The sequence below is a fragment of the Piliocolobus tephrosceles genome, chromosome X (genome assembly GCF_002776525.5).
Source record: "Piliocolobus tephrosceles isolate RC106 chromosome X, ASM277652v3, whole genome shotgun sequence".
Classification (NCBI taxonomy): domain Eukaryota; kingdom Metazoa; phylum Chordata; class Mammalia; order Primates; family Cercopithecidae; genus Piliocolobus; species Piliocolobus tephrosceles.
Window position 1 is genome coordinate 38,152,105 of NC_045455.1, and position 23,512 is coordinate 38,175,616.

At 37.2% G+C, this 23,512-nt stretch overlaps 1 protein-coding gene across 1 annotated transcript in view; it reads right to left on the bottom strand.

The window, feature by feature from the left end:
• The window catches only part of SLAIN1 (SLAIN motif family member 1), a 65,747-nt gene that overhangs the window by 36,996 nt on the left and 5,239 nt on the right, over positions 1–23,512 (bottom strand). Inside the window, exon 2 of the mRNA XM_023185948.2 lies at positions 8,094–8,233. Within this exon, the coding sequence (XP_023041716.1) occupies positions 8,094–8,233 (140 nt within the window). The remainder of the gene's footprint in view (positions 1–8,093; positions 8,234–23,512) is intronic.

Consider the following 23,512-nt stretch of genomic DNA (forward strand, 5'->3'; position numbering starts at 1 on the left):
TCTAAATGAAAATCTGTACATTAGGAATGTTTCTGTATATCTATGTAGTACTCCACATTTCTGAAGTAATTTCTCATTCAATATTTCCAGAAATCTTTCTAAAATAGCCCTGTGAAATCTGCTAAATGTCCCCACTTACTAGGCAAGGCCCTAGAAATAAGGGTCACCCTCTCAATTACAGTGGAGCAAGGATGAGGCATAACTATTAAGGTGAAAACTTCCACCATATTCACTCCTTCAACAATTAGCATGCAACACCTACCATGCAACGGGAGTTATTCCAGGCACAGAAAGGGTCACAGCAATGAACAAAACAGACTGAAACCCCCCACGCTCAGAACTAACACTTTAATAATGAACACCACTCTGTTTTGGTTTGTTTAGGTTTTTTTTGGCTTGGCTAGTAGGATGCCATTTACAACACCAAATGTTCAACGAAAATTTTTGTTTTGTTTTGTTTTGGCCAACTTAAAAAATTTAAACATACTCAAATTAGTCAATTACAAAAAAAAAATCAGTACTTAAAACATGCTGAAAAATGTATTAAGCACTGGTGATTCAAAAATCAATTTTAGGTACAGACCTCCATCTTCAGATGCTTAATCTATTTTAAAAAAGGCACATACATTAACAACTAAATAAAAAGTTCACAAAACAAGGTGCCTCGAAATGGAAAGCAAACATCGTTAGGACCATCTTCAAAAGATGATACATCTTCAAAAGATGAACAAAGCCAAGATACTGAGCTTTGTTGAAGACTGCATACTCAAATAAGTGGCCAGTGTTTTGGGGGGAAAAAAAGAGAGATTATTCCATTTTAGACTTTATTAGTTAACTTTATACTAGCAGACTGCAGATTTAGAGATGCCAGGAGATTTAACTTCTAGCAATGTTATTTCACTTTTAACATTACTTTCTGTAGATTATCCAAAAAAGCCATTTACACTATTCAAATACAAGGGGGAGACACCTAATATTTGAGCCATTATCTAATCTAATTTACAAACATCTATTTCCTTATAACAACACTACAAAATAAATGCAAATGTAAAAGAGGCTGAGAAAACTTAAGTAACTTGACTGTGCTGACTACACGATACATAAGACTTTATAAATTGTAAAATTTGAGTATTAAAAGATCAGCTTGGAAAAGAGGATAATAAGTTTTGCAATTTATAATAAAAAGTTTCTTAGGGGCAAGCACTGTGGCTCATGCCTATAATCCCAGCACAGAGAGGCCAAAGTGGGCAGATTGTTTGAGCCTAGGAATTCAATATCAGCCTGGGCAACATGGCAAAATCCCGCCCCTACAAAACATTTGCCAGGTATGGTGGTACACATCTGCAGTCCCAGGTACTTGGGAAGTTAAGGTGGGAGGGTCACCTGAGCCCAGGGAGGCTGCAGCGAGCCGTGATTGCGCCACTGCACTCCAGCCTAGGTAACAGAATAAAACCCTGTTTCAAAAAAAAAAAAAAAAAAAAACGTTTCTTAGATCCAAGTCAATTAATATTCCCTATAAGAATTAGGGGCATTAGATACACATTAGTCATATGTAGGAATATACTATACACACTAAAAATAACTATCTTATTGTATCTTTTAAAAAATATTTAACCATTTGCAAAACTGTGGATGTGAAGACAACGTATTTTTTAGCAGTATTTTAAAAACAGTGATAATGTAGGTGCTGTCTCCCTACAAAATTAAATCTTATAAAAATCCCTTTCCTTCATTTTCTTCAGAAAAAAACTTTCTGCTGAAGGGCAGAATTCTAATAAGCTTGTTCTCACAATCTCAAGACAAGGTTTAACTATGTCCCATACATTCTCTCATAACTTAGCAAGTTGTGTTATCTAGATCCAGGGTCAAAAGTTGTCAGATACATCATGAAAGCTTTTTGAGGACTCTATGAAATCACAAAGGTAGGCAGCAAGAAGAGAAATAGGCCTGGGACCTGCAAGAAGTTACAATCAGATGAGCTCATTAGCAATTGTGCAGTTAGAGACAATCTTGGGAGAAATGCAGCCAGATGGACCTACAGAAACCAACCTTGACAAACCCTTACTCAGATGGCTTCCTGGGGATGCTTACTCCATAAACAAGGAGGGACGGCTAACTTGCCACCGTGGCTAACTTGCAGCCAAGAAAACAGCCTGGGCTAATGGCCTAGGGTAAAGAAGAAATAAGGTAGACAAGGGTTTAAGACCAGCTCAAACCACCAGAAACATTCTGGCTCCTCACAACTATGCCCCTCTCCACATTTCCTAGAAGGGAATTAATCTTACTTTCTGAAGAATTTTCTTTTCAAAACATGAAGGTCAAAAAAGAGGAACCAAGTTTCAAAAATATTTGCTCAAATATTACATAAGCAGCATCTCATCTGAAGCTCCAGGCTCATATTAAGGAACTTCTACCTATCTGTCAATGAAAGAGTTGAGAGTATGAGACAAAAGCACAAGGCAGAGAAGAAGAGGGTAAAAAGGAGAGGGTAGCTTTATCCTTTGTTTACCTCTCATCACTCCTACTCATGGCTGTGAATTTCTTAGTGAAGTGTCTTTAATTTCTGTGTATATAGAGGGAGATGTATAACTCCTAAGGACTTCAATTAATCACCTTGGAACAAAATGTATAAGATAAATAGAAACTGATTGTTTTAAAGTAAACATGCTTGTGAATAGGAAAGCAATACTGCAAGCTGATACTTTAACTGATGCTAGTCTATGCCCTGAATGTAAGAGGTGGCTAATAAGGAAATGTCGCAAGGACCACAACCCATTTTAATTATTCAAAACCAAAACTGAAACAGAAGTAATAGTGACATTGGGTTAAAAAAAATTAAAACATTCATTTATTTTAGCAACAGCAACTATTTTGTGTCAGGTACCCTTCTAGGAGTTAGAAAACTGGTGCTCAACAACACAAAGTCCATTCCCTTGGGCAATTTATATTCAAATGAAAAGAAACAACCTAGTCTCAAAGAAAACACTCAGTAATATCTGTTACTCAAAAGTGCTGACTGCCCAAGGGAGAAGTTAAGTCTAAACAAAAAGAAAAATGCTTTATTAGAGAATTACTGAAACTACAAAAATACGGAAAGCTCGTATTATTCCAATTAAATCTTTATACTATGTTATGAATAAAGTGTGGGTCAAAACCATAATTTTTGGTATCTGTCAATTAACCATCATTGCCAAAGGACCCCCTTAGTTGGAAGCCAATAAGTCTTCTTCAATATGGGGGATTAACTATGAATTCCTCCCTATTCTCTTATAAAACCACACTACAGTAAGAGTCAAACTCAAACTCGTGTAAGCCCATAGGAAGACTGAAGGGGACAGGAGACAATTATCACACCGGGGATTGTCACAACATCTTAGAAATGAACAGCGGAAACAGACTTGGGTTTTGACATCCTCCGCTCTATGGCCTTACAGCAAAAAGAAACTAATAAGGACCTGGCAAGGTTCTGGAATCACAGGTGCGAAGTACCACAGCGGGTAGGGAGTTCTGTGGTGAAGTGAAAAAAACCTGATAACTGAAAATCCACAGGAAAGCACTGAAACCCTCCAGCTCCCCACCCTGCCTGCTCAGGCAACTGCTCCTCTCCTACTTTTATCAAAGACAGGCTTCATTACCTGAATAAACGGAAACAGAAAGCCACTAGATTTAAGGATACAAACACAAATAAAAGTACCTTACAGATCTGGAGGACTAAGTGAAAATCTGAATACTAGAAGGTAAGCTTAACGAGGGCAGAGACTTAATATCTGTGCTGTTCACTGATGCATCTCCGTCACCTACAATGGTACCTGGTACATAGAAGTCACTCAACATGCAGCAGAAGAGTTTAGAAGATGTGTGTTTTTTAAATCTCCAAGAAAGTAGAGCAACAACAACAACAACAAAATCAAGAATAGAAAGCGAGAGAGAAAAATATAAAATTTGAACATCAATCCAGGCAACTCTGATCCACAGGAGTATCTGGAAAGAATAGAGAAAACAAGGGCAGAGGGGTATGAATACAAAGAAATAATGCAAGAAATTTTACACAACTAAAGTTTCTAGCACACACAAAATAAATGAAATTTCAGAATACCAAGAATAAAAGACAATATTCTAAAATATTCATGTTATTTTAGGTAGAAAGGTCACAAATAAGAATCAGAAATGAGAACGGTGCTGGACTTCAAAAGCAACCCCGAAGCTAAAATATAATGGAATAATGTCTTCTAAACTCTGTGGGAAATGGTTTTTAACCTAGAATTCTATACCTAGCCCAAAGAACAATCCTGCATAAGGTGAAAGTAGGAATAAAAACGTTTTCAAACACAGGAGTTTCTCAAAATTTACCTCCCACATATCCTTTTTCCCTCTACTCTCCCAAAAAAGCAAATGCAAAAATATTCCTTTCTTTTAATGGAATAGAAAGGAAAGTATTTGTGTCTCAGAAGCAGGTAATATAGCACTGAAGAGAGGCCAGAGGAATTCCCAGGATAAGGAAAGTAAAGTCCCACCATGATGGCTCTTCAGAGGCTAAAGATGACTAGTTCCAATTAGAGTAAGAGAGCAGGGCGCTGCCTGAAGGAACACTGACAAAACAAAATTCTTGGATTTATGTGTCTCATACTGCAGATGGTTCATGAGGAGAGTTTGGGGATAAATTAATGACAAGGACCTTGTCTTATAAATTATAACAGCAACAACAACAACAACAAAACTAAGTGTCTTTTTCCAATTAATTCTTTAAAAAAAATGCTAGATGGGCTGGGCACAGTGGCTCACGCCTGTAATCTCAGCACTTTGGGAGGCCGAGGTGGGTAGATTACCTGAGATCAGGCATTCAAGACCAGCCTGGCCAACATGGGGAAATCACATCTCTATTAAAAATACAAAAATTAGCCAGGCATGGTTGTGTGTACCTGTAATCCCAGCTACTCAGGAGGTTGAGACCAGAGAACCCCTTGAACCCAGGAGGCAAATGTTGCAGTGTGCTGAAATTGCGCCACTGCACTCCAGCCTGGGCACACAGCAAGAATCTGTCTCAAAAACAAAAAAGTTAGATGGAAAAAGGAGTGATAAAATATTGCATAGCTTGAATATAACTTTCTATCATAATAAATACTGATGTCCCCCAAAGTTGGTAAAAGGTTACACAGAAAGGACATGCAGAGAAATAATATAGGAGTGAGGTGTAAAGGAATTAAATCTTCACCATCTAAAGTCAAAAGCCAATGGATAATGTTTAAAATGAAAAATTCAAAGCAATAGCCATATAAACATGGAATTTAAAAAGAGAAGTAAACAGTAAAACCAAAACAAAGAGCTTTTCTTAAGTACATCTGGGAAATAAAAGGGGCATGAGAGATTAGGGCAGCAATTTGATATTTGTCTTGTAACAGTTGTAAGACTATTTTTTAAACTATAGACATATTTTATAAAATATAAGTTGAATTTTTTAAAAAAGAGAATTTTCTCCAGTAAACAACCTAATTGGTTACTTCTCATCTCAACAGGAATATGGATTATGGATCTCTGGAATAAAAACATTTAGTCTCACAGCAAAAGAAGTTTTGAGTTTATATACAAATTAAGTAAAAGACTAATTTTGGTTTTGAAAAACTCGTTCTCTAAACTTTTACAGGACGTTTAAATAAATTACATCATGAACAAAACTGCAGTATGCCAGTTCACATCCTCATGACCTCATGATTCTGCCTGAGCTCCACATCGATGAAAGGAAAATCGGATAATGAAGCACTTAGTCTAATATCTCAACAGCAACCACCAATTAGGATTATTTACACTTAAGTTTCTCTTCTATTTTTAGGAAAAAAAATCTAAACTTATATGTAAATCTATCTAGTGTGCAAATGACGTTAAGGCTGGGGTGGGTAAGGCCGAAGGTACCCCAAATCCAGCCCACTCCTGCTTTTGTAATAAATCACCAGCTAAGAAAGGTTTTTGTATTTTTTTAATATTTGGGAAAAATATATACATTTTGTGACATGTGAAAAACCACACAAAATTCAAATGTCAGTGCTTGTAAATAAAGTTATATTGGAACACATCTTCATTCATTAATTTCTGCATTGATAATTGTTTTCTGGGCATGGCTAAGTTGAACAGTCATGACAGAGATTATGTAGCCCACAAAATCTAAAATATTAACTGTCTCTTTCAAAAAGAGTTTGTTGACCCCTGACATAAAGGGCTGTAATTCTGAATTCAATTTGAATTTTACTTCAAATTATTGAGCCGAATTCTTATATTAACATATAGATATAAGTCACTGAGTCAAGGATTAAGTAAGGAGACATAGGAATGGTCTATATAGCCCTTCAAAGAGTTAAGTACAAAGGGATTTAATGGTTTGTGTATTAGTCTGTTCTCACACTGCTATAAAGATACTACCTGAGACTGGGTAATTTATAAAGAAAGGAGGCTTAATTGATTCCCAGTTCCGCATGGCTGGGGAGGCCTCAGGAAAGTTGCAATTATGGTGGAAGGTAAAGGGGAAGCAAGGCACGTCCTTACATGGTGGCAGGAGCGGGAGAAAGTGAAAGAGTGAGGAAGTGCCACACTTAATACCATCAGCTCTCACGAGAACTCCCTATCTTGAGAACAGCATGGGGGAAAGTGCCCCCATGATCCAGTCACCTGCCACCAGGTGCCTCCCTCTACATATAAGGATTACAAATGGAGATGAGATTTGGCTGGGAACACAGAGCCAAACCATATCAGTTTTCTTAGATCACTGAGGTAAATGGGAACAGAATGAATACTAGAGCCCCCAACTCTGAGATGGTTGCTCTGTTAGATAAGCATCTATCACCAAAGTTTTAACCCTAACATGTCTTTGTCCCTACACTGCTCTTCAACTTTCCATTATTAAGCCACCCGCTTCATTTTACTTAAAATGTTAATAAAATACACTATTTCATCCCACCTTCCAAGTATTTAAAACAGATTTCTGTTGATATCTACTTATGACCATGCCAATATGGCAGTACAGAATACTGGTTAAGTATGGAGTCTCTGGTGTCAGAGAGACCCCGGCTTTGACTCCGTCCCCGAGTATCATTCTGCCTTGTAACACTGTGAACTTCTCTAAACTGAGTATTTCTCACCTCTAAAGCTGAGTTCAGTTAGACTGAATAAGATGAAGAACGTCAAGAATGTAAAGGTAATGAATGTTACAGAATTAAGAGCTCTAGAAGCATTATCTATTATACTTTTTCTTATGTCCAAATATGTTATTCGTTATCCTCGAAGAGCTTCATGGGCAGTGTTCTCAAGTATCAGTGTACATGAGAATCACACTGGTGAACCTGTCAATGCAGACTCCCCAACCCTACCCTCAGACAGTATGATTCTTCAATCTGGAGGCTCCGGAATCTGTACTTTCAAGCTCATGTATGATCTGGATGCAGGTGGTCTATAGAATAGAAACAGTGTTCCCAGAGGATGAAACAGATGCCCAGAGGTTAACAGACAAGTCAAAAGCCTACATAATTACAGCTTCAAGTAGTTCCCTGCATCAAACAGCAAGGTACCACTCACTTATTTTTGTTGTTTTTCCAACTGCCCTTTTTTAAAATTTAAACTTCTCTTAGGCTCCATAAGTTAATTAATGTTACAGATAATATGAAGATTTCTTAGTTTTTAAAGGTTAGCACTTCCAGTTATACATCCAACTAAATGTTAAAGGCATTCAATAGTACTCAGATTCCCAGGAAACCCTGTTTTCTGCCTCAGAAGTCAGCCATACAACCTTGTTACTGACCCCAGAGCACTGAAAACTGACCATTTTATTGACTGGTATATTTGCAAACAGAAAAATAAAATAAAATGTGTGTTCCTACACTGCAATATAAACCAAAGCAAACTAAAAATATGGCTAAAAATAAGCACAAAACTAAACACATCCTACATTGAGAAAGCTTGATGTGTAATACATGTGAAGCTAATTGCATGCAACAGCTGCACCTCAGGGTAAGAATTTTCAATTGAAATGTTTATTCCAAAACCAGCAACAAAAGTAGCACAGAGAGTGACAAAAGTTGAAGAATGTAAATGCACACATTCACAATTACCTTGCTCCAGTCTAAAGCACAGGGAACGTCTTGCTGCTTCCATCTCAGGAGTTGGGTTATCTAGGACATGTCTACACCATTGCAAAGGAGTCAGGGATTTCTCTGATGAGGTGAACGTCTTTGAAGAGCCAACGTATAACCTTAAAAAAAGAAATCTACATTATAGGTATGATATAGGTACACAGAGAGTACCTCTCTCTGGGGAAAGCAACATGTATTTAACAATTTCCATAGAAACACAACTCATATTTGATCACTTCAAAGTATCAGAAATAGTTTTTAACAGGCAAATATCCCCAAATAGAAGATGACACTTCCTGTAGCCTGGTGAGAAGAACTTCCAAAAAAAGGTCTAACAATTTTTCCCCTAACTGTGTGTTTCAGCATCAGAGATCAAGGGCTTTTCCTTTTTTTTTTTTTTTTTTAACTAAACTAGCCCTAAAAAGGCACTATCATGATCTTACTATCTCTATTGACATGTCAAGAAATAAACATTTTCATCTTTCTCTTTGGCAACAGAATCTTTTGTAAACTTGGGCTAATGAAGGTAAACATGATATGATAAGGAAAATCTTGTGTATTTTTTAAAAATAAGTCTAAACACCCGTAAAAGCCAGTCAGTTGATTCTTTGAACCCTTACATAATCACATATTTCTCCTGTCTCAAATCTATACTAACCTTGGTATATGCTTCCTTTTCATTAAAGCCAAACAAAGAGCTTAAAAGATATGTTTTAGGAAGAGTTCACTTTTAGCACCTACACCATTACACAATAATGGGTAGTATGCAAAATAACTACCCAGAAGCACTGCAGGTTATAAAAAAGCTTCTCATTAATATGTCATATTAATGTAGATTTTAGAATATTTTCAGTGATAGGGCTATACGAAAAGGTTTATCTTGAGGAATAAGCAAGAGTTAACTAAAAAAGGGAGAAAGGTGAATTACCTCCCTGAAACTGCTGGCTCTAATACATGACACTTCACTATTATAAGCTTACATTAATTATAAATCTAAAGTAATCTTCCTTCCAACAAAGCTACCACAATTCTAATATGCACATATTCTTGAAATAACATACTTCATTATTCACACTTTTACTGTTCTAGACAAAACGTTCACCTATTAATCTATCAGTTATCCAAGACGGTTGGGGAATGCACTATTCTTTGGTAAATTATTCTTATAGACCAGGGATTGCCAAACGTTTTCTGTAAAGGGCCAGCAAGTAAATATTTCAGGCTTTGTAAGCCACATGATCTCTGTCACAACTACTCAGTGCTGCCATTCCAGTCCAAAGGCATCCTAGACAATATGTAAGCGAATAAACATGGCTATGTTCCTTTAAAATTGATTTATAGACACTGAAAGTTGAATTTCCCATAGTTTTCCATTTTTTTATTTTTTTTTTTCATCATTTAAAAATATGAAAACGTATCTTACCCACCATACAAAACATGCAACAGCTCTGATCTGCCCTTGGGACAGTTTGCTCACTCCAGTTACAGATGAGGACTCTAAAATATAGATCTCAATGGATTTAATTGTAATTCCAATATATTATTTTTCTTCCTTAGAGTGTGTTGCACAGTCATGACTCCATCAAGAGTACATCAGTTAAAAATTCATAATCTTGGGCCCCACGTCAGTCCTACTATGGCAAGATTATCACTTACCTATGTAGGTAATAATCCCTTCCACTTCCTAGGAACATACCCTAAACTGTCGGGTACAGGCTACTTCTCCCTGCTCACAAGTATAGGCTAGTCTAGGCCAGTTATTCTCAATGTCTCATGTCTCAAAATTACTTAAACATCTTGTTAAGACAAATTGCTAAACCACATCCCTTAAATTTGATGCATAGGGTCAAAGAATCTGGATTTCTGAGAAGTTTCCAGGTAAAGCTAATATTACTGGTCTGGAGACCACATCTTGAGAGGCACTGGGCTAAGCCAATCATGGTATTTTCATTGTTCCCCTTTGCCTATGACTGGTTTAGGTCCAAGCCCCACATACAATCCTAGCCAAAAGAAACTGAGGGAAAATCATCTGATGGACTTCCGGGCAAGTTTTTCCTTATATTTAAAGGGAGGGAGGAGTGTCACAAAAGACTCAATTATATGCTTCCTACGGGAAATGCACCTTAAACATGGGCATACAAATGAGTTAGAGTAAACAGCTAGAAAAGTAATTAAAAATAAAAATAAAAAACTACTCACAAAGAAAAGTCTGGGACCAGAAGACTTTCCTGCTAAACTCTACCAAATATTTAAAGAAAACATCAGTTCTTCACAAACTTTTCCAAAAAAACAGAAGAAGAGGGAATACATCCTAACACATCCTATCAGGGCAGTTTTACCCTGATACCAAAATCAGACACTACAAATTAAGAAACTAACAGCCAGTATCACACATGAACACAGATGTAAAAAGTCTAAATATTTCAGTAAACTGAGTCTAACTTCACCATTAGCATACTTCACCATTAATAAGTGGGGTTTATATCAGAAATAAAAAGTCAGTACAAATTCAAGCATCAATATAACTTACCAGATTAACTAAAATAGAAAAAGTATATAATATCAATAGAAAAAAAAAAAGCATTTGTCATCCACTCCTGATAAAAATTCTCATCAAATCAGAAACAGAAAGAAACATCCTCAACCTGACTGAAGGCATCTACAAAAACAGCATAGTGAATGGTAAAAGGCTGAATGCTTTGCCTGTGATACCAGAAAACAGACACAGACATTGGCTCTCATCACTTCTATTTAACACTCTGCTGAAGATCCTAGCCAATGCAATCAGGCAGTACATTAAAAACATTTACATTGGAAAGAAAGAAGTAAATCTGTCTTTATTCACAGATGACACGATCATCTATGTAAAAAAAAGTCTGAAGAATCTACAAAAATGATAATAGCATAAGTGAGTTTAGTAGCAAGATTATAAGATACCAGATTGATGTAGGGAAGTCAATCGTATACTTATATATATTAACAACAAACAAATTCATATTTTTAAAATTTCACTTTTCATTTACGATAGCATTTTTTAAAAAAAACCATAAGATGCTTAAGGATAAATCTGACAAAAGATGCGTATGACCTGAACACTGAAGACTACAAAACATTCTGAGAATTAAAGAGGACATAACTGGAGAGACATGCCATTTTCCTAAGAAAACTAAATATTAAGATGTCAATTCTCCTTAAATTGGTCCACATAATTTGCAAAATCTCAATTGAAATTCCAGCAGGCGTTTTTTGTAGAAATGTAGATGATCTAAAATTCATATGGAAATGCAAAGATCTTAGAATAGCCAAACAAATGTTAAAAAAGAAATGGAGAGCTATACCACTGACTGAAGCTCATGGCAGTAATGAAAACAGTTTAGTGTAGCATAAAAATAAACGGATCAGTGCAAAAAAATAGCTAGGAAATAAAACCACACATATATGGAGGATTTTTAGTAAAATACAATTTAAAGGATAGTCTTTTAAATAAATGGTGCTGGAACAAAATGGGTATTTATATGCGGAAAAAAAAAAAAAAAAAAAAAAAAAAAACCTTTGATCCACAGTACAAACAATATCCAAAACTAACTCAAAATAGAGCACAGACAAATGTAAAACTTGAAACTATAACGCTCTTATAAGAAACCAAAGGTAAAACTATTTGTGTCCTTGAGTTGGCAAATACGTCTTAGATACAATTTATAATACTGAAAATATGATCCATAAAAGAAAAAAATATCAATTGGACTTTATCAAAATTAAAAACTTTTCTTTTAGAAAGACATTGCTAAAAAATGAGTGATAAACCACAAATTGGGAAAGACATATTTGCAAATCATCTATCTACCAAAGAACTTTTATGCAGAAAACATGAAACTACAAATAGTAAACAATTCAATTTTAAAAATAGACAAAAAGTTCGATTACACATTTCACCAAAGAAGACCTATTACGGCAAACAACTATATGAAAAGATGTTCATCATTAGTCATTAGGAAAATAGTTAAAACCACAACGAGATACTACCACATACCTATTAGAATGGATAAAATGAAAAATACTAGCCATAGCAAGTGTTAAGGAAGATTTGGTGCCACTGAAAACTTCATACACTGGTGATGGAAATGAAAAATGGTGAAACCACTTTGGAAAAGAGTTTGGCAGCTTCTTAAAAAGTTAACCTGCACCTACTCTCTGTTCCAGACACTCAAGTTTTAAGTATTTACCGAAGAGAAATGAAAGCATGTTCATATGAAGACTTAAACATAAATGCTCACAGCAGTTTTATTTGTCATAACTAAAAGCAACCCAAGTGCTCATCAAAAGATGACTGATAAACAAGCCATGGTTGCAATGATGAAATCTAACAGCTCCCACAATAAAAATGAACTACTGATTCATGTAATAACACAAATTTCAAAATAACTATCTAGCTTGAAAGAAGCCAAAAACAAACAAATAGAAGAGCACATATTCTGTGACTTTATTGATATGAAATTATAAAAAATGTACCATGCCTGTAATCCCAGCAATTTTAGAGACCAAGGCGGGCAGATCACAAGGTCAGGAGATCGAGACCATCCTGGCCAACAGGGTGAAATCCCGTCTCTACTAAAAATATGAAAATTAGCTGCACGTGGTGGCATGCACCTGTAATCCCAGCTACTTAGGAGGCTGAGGCAAGAGAACCATTTGAACCCAAGAGGCAGAGGTTGCAGTGAGCCGAGATTGCGCCACTGAACTCCAGTCAGGGTGACTAATCTAAACTGACAGAAAATAGATCAGGGGTTGCCTGGGTTGGAGGTAGCAAGAATCAGGAGGGAAAGAATAAGGAAAACAAGGGGCCACAGGAAACCTCAAGTGTCGAAATCTGTTCACTACACATTAACTGTGGTCATGATTTCCTGGGTATATATATATACATGTTAAAGTCTATCAAATTGTACATTTTAAGTGCAGTTTACATATTAATTATATTCCAATAAAGCAGTTTTTTAAAAGTCACAAGATAAAGAATCATTGTTTTGTGGTTTGGTTTGTTTTGTTTTGAGACATGGTCTTGCTCTGTCACCCAGGCTGGAGTGCAGTGGGACAAACACACTTCACTGCAACTTTGACCTTCTGAGCTCAAGTAATCCTCCCACCTCAGCCTCCTGAGTTGCTAGGACCACAGGCATGCACCACCACACCCAGCTATTTTATTTTTTAAGTTTTTTTGTAGAGATGGGGTCTTCCTATGTTGTCCAGTCTGGTCTCAAAATCCTGGGCTCAAGCGATCTTCCTGCTTCAGCCTCTCAAGGTGTTGGGACTACAGGCATGAGCCACCATGACCAGCCCTCAGTGTTCTTAAGATGAGAAACTCATAGCTGCCATCTACCATGTATGTAAAAAGCCATGAACACCACAGTCCCGACAGAAATAAGCCACTAGTTAGTCAACTGTGGAGTTTCCCTACCTCAATACTTTTTTCACCAATTTTCCTTATTGTTTCTTTTTAATTACTATACTTTAAGTTCTGGGATATATGTGCAGAACGTGCAGGATTTGTTACATAGGTATACACGTGCCATGGTGGTTTGCTGCACCCATCACCTGTTGTCTATATTAGGTATTTCTCCTAATGCTATCTCTCCCCTAGCCCCCAACCCCTTGACAGGCCCCCGTGTATGATGTTCCCCTCCCTGTCCATGTGTTCTCATTGTTCAACTCCCACTTATGAGTGGGACAAGCAGTGTTTGGTTTTCTGTTCCTGTGTTAGTTTGCTGAGAATGATGGTTTTCAGCTTCATCCATGTCCCTGCAAGGGACATGAACTCATCCTTTTTTTACGGCTGCATAGTATTCCATGGCGTATATGTGCCACTTTTTCTTTATCCAGTCTATCATTGATGGGCATTTGGGTTGGTTCCAAGTCTTCACTGTTGTGAACAGTGCCACAATAAACGTACATGTGCATGTATATTTATAGTAGAATAATTTATAATCCTTTGGGTACATCCCCAGTAATGGGATTACTGGGTCAAATGGTATTTCTGATTCTAGATCCCTGAGGAATCGCCACACTGTCTTCTACAATGGTTGAGCTAATTTACACTCCCACCAACAGTGTAAAAGCCTTCCTATTTCTCCACATCCTCTCCAGCATCTGTTGTTTCCTGACATTTTAATGATCACCATTCTAACTGGTGTGAGATTGTATCTCCTTGTGGTTTTGGTTTGCATTTCTCTAATGACCAGGGATGATGAGCTTTTTTTCATGTTTCTTGGCCACATAAATATCTTCTTTTGAGAAGTGTCTGTTCATATCCTTCACCCACTTTTTGATGGGGTTGTTTTTTTCTTGTAAATTAGTTAAAGTTCCTCGTAGATTCTAGATATTAGCCCTTTGTCAGGTGGATAGATTGCAAAAATTTTCTCCCATTCAGTAGGCTGCCTAAGCTCTTTAATTAGATCCCATTTGTCAATTTTGGGTTTTGCTGCCATTGCTTTTGGTGTTTTACTTATGAAGTCTTTGCCCATGCCTATGTCCTGAATGGTATTGTCCAGGTTTTCTTTTAGGCTATTTATGGTTTCAGGTCTTACATTTAAATCTTTAATCTATCTGTAATCCATCTTGAGTTATTTTTGTATAAGGTGTAAGGAAGGGGTCGTTTCAGTTTTCTGTATATTGTTAGCCAGTTTTCCCAGCACCATTTATTAAATAGGGAATCCTTTCCCCATTACTTGTATTTGTCAGATTTGTCAAAGACCAGATGGTTGTAAATGTGTGGATTATTTCTGAGGCCTCTGTTCTGTTCCATTGGCCTATATATCTGTTTTGGTACCAGTACCATGCTGTTTTAGTTACTGTAGCCTTGTGGTATAGTTTGAAGTCAGGTGGCATGATGCCTCCAGCTTTGTCATTTTTGCTTAGGATTGTCTGGGCTATATGGGCTCTTTTTTGGTTCCATATGAAATTTAAAGTAGTTTTTTCTAATTCTGTGAAGAAAGTCAATGGTAGCTTGATGGGGATAGCATTTAATCTATACATTACTTTGGACAGTATGGCCATTTTGATATTGATTCTTCCTATCCATGAGCATGGAATGTTCTTCCATTTGTTTGTGTCCTCTCTGATTTCCTTGAGCAGTGGTTTGCAGTTCTCCTTGAAAAGGTCTTTCACATCTTTTGTATTTCTAGGTATTTTATTCTCTTTGTAACAATTGTGAATGGGAGTTCACTCATGATTTGGCTGTCTATTATTAGCGTATAGAAATACTTGCGATTATTGCACATTGATTTTGTATCCTGAGACTTTGCTAAAGTTGCTCATCAGCTTAAGATTTGGGGCTGAGACGATGGGGTTTTCTCAATATACAATCATGTCATCTGCAAACAGAGACAATTTGACTTCCTCTCTTCCTATCTGAATACCGTTTCTTTCTTTCTCTTGCCTGATTGCCCTGGCCAGAACTTCCGATACTATGTTGAATAGGAGTGGTGAGAGAGGGCACCTTGGTCTTGTGCCGGTTTTCAAAGGGAATGCTTCCAGCTTTTGCCAATTCAGTATGATATTGGCTGTGGGTTTATCATAAATAGCTCTTATTATTTTGAGATACATTCCATCAGTACCTAATTTATTGAGAGTTTTTAGCATGAAGAGGTGATAAATTTTATCGAAGGCTTTTTCTGTATCTATTAAGGTAATTATGTGGTTTTTTCATTGGTTCTGTTTGTATGATGGATTACATTTATTGATCTGCATATGTTGAACCAGCCTTGCATCCCAGGGAAGAAGCCGATTTGATTGCGGTGGATAAGCTTTTTGATGTGCTGCTGGATTCAATTTGCCAGTATTTTACTGAGGATTTTCACATTGATGTTCATCAGGTATAATGGCCTAAAAATTTCTTTTTTTTGTTGTGTCTCTGCCAGGTTTTGGTATCAGGATGATGCTGGCCTCATAAAATGAGTTAGGGAGGAGCCCCTGTCTTTCTATTGTTTGGGATAGTTTCAGAAGGAATGGTACCAGCTCCTCTTTGTACCTCTGGTAGAATTTGGCTCTGAATCCATCTGGTCCTGGGTTTTTTTTGGTTAGTAGGCTATTAATCACTGCCTCAATTTCAGAACTTGTTATTGATCTATTCAGGGACTCGACTTCTTCCTGGTTTAGTCTTGGGAGGGTGTATGAGTCCAGGAATTTATCCATTTCTTCTAGATTTTCTAGTTTACTTCCGTAGAGGTATTTATAGTATTCCCTGATGGTAGTTTGTATTTCTGTGGGATCAGTGGTGATATCCCCTTTATCATTTTTTATTGTGTCTGTTTGATTCTTCTCTTCTTTAATAGTCTGGCTAGTGGTCTATTTTGTTAATCTTTTCAAAAACCCAGCTCCTGGATTCATTGATTTTTTGAAGGGTTTTTCGTGTCTCTATTTCCTTCAGTTCTGTTCTAATCTTAGTTATTTCTTGTCTTCTGCTGGCTTTTGAATTTGTTTGCTCTTGCTTCTCTAGTTCTTTTAATTGTGATATTAGGGTGTTGATGTTAGATCTTTCCTGCTTTCTCTGGTGGGCATTTAGTGCTATAAATTTCCCTCTGAACACTGCTTTAGCTGTGTCCAGTAGATTCTGTTACACTGTGTCTTTGTTCTCATTGGTTTAAAGAACTTATTTATTTCTGCCTTAATTTCATTGTTTACCCAGTAGTCATTCAGGAGCAGGTTGTTTAGTTTCCATGTAATTGTGCGGTTTTCAGTGAGTTTCTTAACCCTGAGTTCTAATTTGATGCACTGTGGTCTGAGAGATTGTTTGTTATGATTTCCATTCTTTTGCCTTTGCTGAATTTTACTTCCAATTATGTGGTCAATTTTAGAATGAGTGTGACATGGCACTGAAAATAAAGTATACTCTGTTGATTTGGGGTGGAAAGCTGTGTAGATATCTATTAGGCCCACTTGATCCAGAGCTAAGTTCAAGTCCTGAATATCCTTATAATTTTCTGTCTCGTTGATCTAATATTGACAGTGGGGTGTTAAAGTCTCCCACTATTATTGTGTGGAAGTCTAAGTCTCCTTGTAGGTCTCTGAGAACTTGCTTTATGAATCTGGGTGCTTCTGTATTGGGTGGATATATATTTAGGATAGTTAGTTCTTCTTGGTGCATTGATCCCTTTACCATTATGTAAGCCCTTCTTTGTCTCTTGATCTTTGTTGGTTTAAAGTCTGTTTTATCAGAGACTAGGATGTAACCCCTGCTCTTTTTTTTGCTTTCCATTTGCTTGGTAAATATTCCTCCATCCCTTTATTTTGAGCCTATGTGTGTCTTTGCATGTGAGGTGGGTCTCCTGAATACAGCACACTAATGGGTCTTGACTCTTTATCCAATTTGCCAGTCTGTGTCTTTTAATTGGGGCATTTATCCCATTTACATTTAAGGGATTGTTCTGTGTGAATTTGATCCTGTCATTATGATGCCAGCTGGTTATTTTGCCTATTAGTTGACGCAGTTTCTTCATAGTGTTGATGGTCTTTACAATTTGGTATGTTTTTGCAGTGGCTGGTACCGGTTTTTCCTTTCCATATTTACTGCTTCCAAGGCCAGGTGTGGTGGCTCACACCTGTAATCCCAGCACTTTGGGAGGCCGACGCTGGTGGATCACCTGAGGTCAGGAGTTCAAGACCAGCCTGACCAACGTGGCAAAACCCCGCCTCTACTAAAAATACAAAAATTACCCAGGCGTGGTAGTGGGCACCTGTAATCCCAACTACTCAGGAGGCAAAGACAGGAGAATCACTTGAACTTGGGAAGCAGAGGCTGCAGTGAACTAAGATGGTGCCATTGCACTCCAGCCTGGGTGACAGAGCGAGACTCTGTCTCAAAAACAACAGCAACAACAACAACAACAACAACATATTTAGCGCTTCCTTCAGGAGCTCTCGTAAGGCAGGCCTGCTGGTGACAAAATCTCTCAGGATTAGCTTGTCTGTAAAGGATTTTATTTCTCCTTCACTTTTGAAGCTTAGTTTGACTGGATATGAAATTCTGGGTTGAAAATTCTTTTCTTTAAGAATGTTGAATATTGGCCCTCACTTTTTTCTGGCTTGTAGGGTTTCTGCAGAGAGATCTGCTGCTAGTCTGACGGGTTTTCCTTTGTGGGTAACCCCTCTTCAGCTGCCCTTAACATTCTTTCCTTCATTTCCACCTTGGTGAATCTGACGATTATATGTCTTGGGGTTGCTCTTCTCGAGGAGTATCTTTGTGGTGTTCTGTGTATTTCCTACATTTGAATGTTGGCCTGTCTTGCTAAGTTGGGAAAGGTCTCCTGGATAATATCCTGAAGAGTGTTTTCCAACTTGGTTCCATTATCCCAGTCACTTTCAGGTACACCAATCAAATGTAAGTTTGGTCTTTTCACATAGTCCCATATTTCTTGGAGGCTTTGTTAATTCCTTTTCATTCATTTTTCTCTAATATTATCTTCATGCTTTATTTCATTAAGGTGATCTTCAATCTCTGATATACTTTATTCCACTTGACTGAGTTGGCTACTGATACTTGTGTATGCTTCACGAAGTTCCTGTGTTGTGTTTATCAGCTCCATCAGGTCATCTATGTTCTTCCCTGAACTGATTGTTCTAGTTAGCAATTCCTCCAACCTTTTATCAAGGTACTTAGCTTCCTTGCATTGTGTTAGGAAATGCTCCTTTAGCTCAGAGGAGTCTGTTACTACCCACCTTCTGAAGTCTATTTCTGACAATTCATCAAATTCATTCACTGTCCAGTTTTGTTCCCTTGCTGACGAGAAGTTGTGATCCTTTGGAGGAGAAGAGGTGTTCTGATTTTTGGAATTTTCAGCCCTTTTGCACTATTTATTCCTCATCTTCATGGATTTATCTACGTTTGGTCTTTGATATTGGTGACCTTTGGATGGGGTTTCTGTGTGGACGTCCTTTTTGTTGATGTTGACGCCATTTCTTTCTGTTTGTTAGTTTTCCTTCTAACAGTCAGGCCCCTCTGCTACAGGTCTGCTGGGGTTTTCCTGAGGTCCACTCCAGACTCTGTATGCCTGGGTATCAACAGCAGCAGCTGCAGAACAGCAAAGATTGCTGCCTGTTCTTTCCTCTGGAAGCTTTGTTCCAGAGGAGTATCTGCCAGATGCCAAGCCAGAGCTCTCCTGTATGAGGTGTCTGTCAACTTCTGCTGGGAAAATTCATGTTTCTGTCTGAACTTGTGCCTGTTGTTTTTAAATCCCTCTCAGCTACCACCTGAAGCTGCTACCTAAAGCACTGCTCTGCCTGTTACCTCCAGTATCCTATGGGAGAACTGCTGATCTCTTCTGCTGCCAGCAAGCTTCCTCCAACCAGCTTGACCCTGGACTCCAGATACTCCCATTCACTTTTTTTTGATAGAATCCTTTTTGTGTTTGTAGGAGAACACAACAGTAAGGTGTCTTCAATTACTTAGGGTCTATGTGATACAAATATTTCCTTTGTCCACATAGCCTCACACCATATGCAAAAGCTGCTCATTTCTACAGGCACATTCAGTTTCTAAGTGACCCACTATGCCATGTTCACTTATGGAGATTTCTCTTTCATACTCCATAGTCCAATTCCTATTGTCTGGTACTATATCTCATTCCCACTCTGCATTTCATAGAAGGTAGGGATGATCATCACACTAAAAGCAGTGAATCCAGTTGAAAGTCTACCTAGGGGCAACTGGAATTCCAAATCCCCTTCCATACAGCCAGTCCTACCGCCCCGCTCTTCATCTTAACCTGAGACCAAAGACTCTGCTATGTGAATAAGCTGATCCAGAGAAGCCCTGACTTCAGGCACACCAAACTTAGCTGAAGGAGAAATGAGGTACCTTACTTAACCAAACATTAAATGGAAGTCCACATGCTGACTCGTTAGAATTCTGGTCCCATTTCTCTCTTTATATTCCTAGAAATGACTGCCTTGCTTACATCTCCTAGAAGTATAGAAGGTTTATGCCTAGAGAAAAGGATGAATCCAAGAGAAGACCTAGAGATACTTGAATGTGGGCTGGCTACCCATCCAATCACTAGTAAACTGCACCAAGGAGCTCCATCCATGGAGAGCTTTAGATTGGCTTCAATACCTCCTTTGGGTATGAACAGACAACCAGTGACACCAAATATGTGAAATATTCCTTTTACATGAAACACTGAGACTAAAAGTAGAGGGGGTAAAGAGAACCAAAGAGAAAAACAATGCAGGGAACAGATGAAAATTTCAAGACAAGTATAATTTATATCATCTAAGAGAAAATGCTATATTCACACACACAAACACACACACACACATACACACACAAGCACACACATACACACGGATATTAAAAAAAAAAAAAACAGTTTATTCATCCTTGGGAAATGAGACTATCATAGCAAAAACAAAAGAGTCAATAAATGAGTTTGGAATATCAAGTTGAAGAAGTCTCCTGAAAAGAAAATAAAGACAGATTAGCAATGGGATAAGACAGATAAGAAAATCAAGTGATTAAGCCAGATAGAATGACCTACATCTGTCTGTTACAAGTTCTACAAAAAAAAAAAAAAAAAAAAAAAAGAAGAAGAAGAAGAAAGAGAAAAAGAAAAGAAAGAAACTGGAAAGTTATTCTGAAGAGAGAGAGAGAAAAAAAAAGGCAAGAAAATATCCAGAGTGGAAGTCAGGCCATGCAATTCTAGAGTGAAAGTGTGCACAAATGTCTGGTATACCAAATAAAATAACCCATACCAAGGTACAACATGACATTTTAGAATACTAGAGATAAAGGAAGCAAAAGAAAAAGTCAAAAAGGATTAGATACCCAAACACAGTACACTCAATAACTAGAACATAACAGAAGCTAGAACAAAATGGAAAAATGCCTTCAAACATGAAGGAAAGGTTAACTTAGACTTTCATAGCCAGTCCAACTATGAATCTTATGTAAGGGCAGAACAATGACATTTTCAAATATGCGGGATCTCAAATATGTGTGCCTCTCATGCAGGTCTCCTTTCTCAGAAAGCTATTGAAGGCTGCGCCACCTAAAAGAATAAGTGAAATACAAAGGAAAAGGACTTAAGAAGAAGGGAATCCACCTTAGCCAAGAAACGGAAAGAGTTCCCATGGCAATCGCAGTATGCATCCAGCCTAGGGGGCAAACAGTAAAAACTAGAGCAATGAGATTAAGAGTTTCAGGGGAGATAGCACTACAATATAAATTTTTTAAAAAGCAGATTTAACAAATTGCCAAATGTGTATGACCTTAATGAGGGATTTTATGGCTCCTTTAGTGTGTTTAGAGAAATAATTTCTGACACTTAATTAAAGAAAGTGAAGAGGGGAGAAGAAGGGCCATTACTAACTGTTGGAGGAACAAAGGGGTTAGAGAAAATACATGTTTAACATGCAATTAACGGGACTCAGCTAGTAAATTATAATCATAATGCAGACATTAAATATAAAAGAAAAACCATAAAAACCATCATGAGAAGGAAAAATAATATGGATATGGTAGTCGAGGGTGAGAGGAAGAGAGCTAAGTTTTCATCTTTCATAAGAAGTCCACAGATGTCTAAGATCATAAAAGTATAAAGACTGTTCAGGAAAAAGAAACCGCTAGAAGAGTATAAAGTGATGCCTATGTGAAGGACTCAGCAGGAGAAGGGAGTAGAGGACTGCCTCCTGTAACAAGCCTAATGAAAGGCGTTTTGAAAACCACTTACATGTTATTTATTATATCATTTTGATAAAACTGTTGAGGTGCTATACAAATGTATGGCATTAAGACCCAAGTGATCTTTTTCACTTCGGTCTTAATGCCAGTGGGCAGGATAGCTTTGAGCCTAGTGTTTCTATGACTTGGCCTAGAGCGGGATTTAAAGACAGACAAAGTCCACAATAACCCTGAATGTTTCCAATGAAGTATGACAATTGTCTAGAAAAAAAAAAGTCTCAGTTATTCTCAAAATATTTGGTTCTAAAGTCATCTTTTTGCAGATAATACAAAAAACTAGTTATAGAGATCATGTGGCTAAAAACTCCTTGAGTACAACACAGCTCCAAAATTAGATAGGCAAGGTTTAAAAAAAAAAAAAAATCTGTATTTCTCCTATATAGTTCTAACCTTCTAAAGAGTCATTTTAAAAATCACTTTATTCATTGTCATTAGAATGCAAGTAACATTTACAATATCCTATCTTGCCATCATTAGTGCATCATACATTCTAGTGACTTATAAAGATTTTTTCAACTTCAGTAGTTTCATTAAGGGTATATTGAATTCTGGCAAGAACATCTGAAAAGTCCTGATCTAAATTTTCAGAATTCTTCAAATTATGTTTGAAACATACATTTCAAACTACTATTTGGAATGTCATTATAATTTTCTTTAACTTTTCTTCAATTGCTTCCAAACCATACGCACCAGAAACTACTATCCTTCTCACAGAACCCCTCCTTTTCCATACACATCACATTCTACGCTGGGAGACCAAAAATAACACAAAGCCCATGAGAACCCTGAATGTTTCCAATGAAGTATGACAATTGTCTGGAAAACAAAGTCTCAGTTATTCTCAACATATTTGGTTCCAAAGTCATCCTTTTGCAGATAGTACAAACAACAAATGGTACAGCCATACATATATACAAGTATATATTTTATTTATGTGTGTGTGTATGTGTGTATGTATATATATACACACACATATATATATATTTAGACCTGCCACTGAAAAGTAATATGTGGTAATTTTCAGACAAATAATTTTAAGAGCCTTCAATCACTGCAAGTTTTATTTTAAGGAAAGCTGAAACATCAACACTAATAAGCACAATCAACAAACCTTTAGTTCTCTCTAACAGTGTTTGAGTCACTGGCACCTGCTAGGATCAATCTAGATAGCCGCTACAACACTTAGTTCCAACAGTCTCTTAAAAAGATACATGAAGTTCAAGCTTTACTTACTAAGCTGTCCTATAACAAACTTTCCCTCCACCCCTAACCCTGACTTACCCAGTTAGAGCTAAACTACTTCAGCACCTCACTTCAACATTTAAAAGTTACGTATTTCAAACACACGTCATACACTTCAGTCAATTCCATTTGCTCCTAGAAAACATTGTACATTTTCAATTAGCACTGTCAGAAAGGGAAGTACCCTCTGGTCTTTTCACTGAAAATCAATTATGCAAAAAACAGTTTAGATGGTCTAATTTAGCTGTGCCATATGTATACTACAAGGTGTTCAACAGCTTTGATGAAAAATTGGCAATGATGTTAACCAGCTGTCTGGGGTCTTGGTATTACATGTGGAAGATGAGTATCTCATTCATTAAATTTCCCTTAATTTGTACAAGTCACCATTTTTCCTTTTATAATTAACAACTTTTCTACTGTCTTTCCC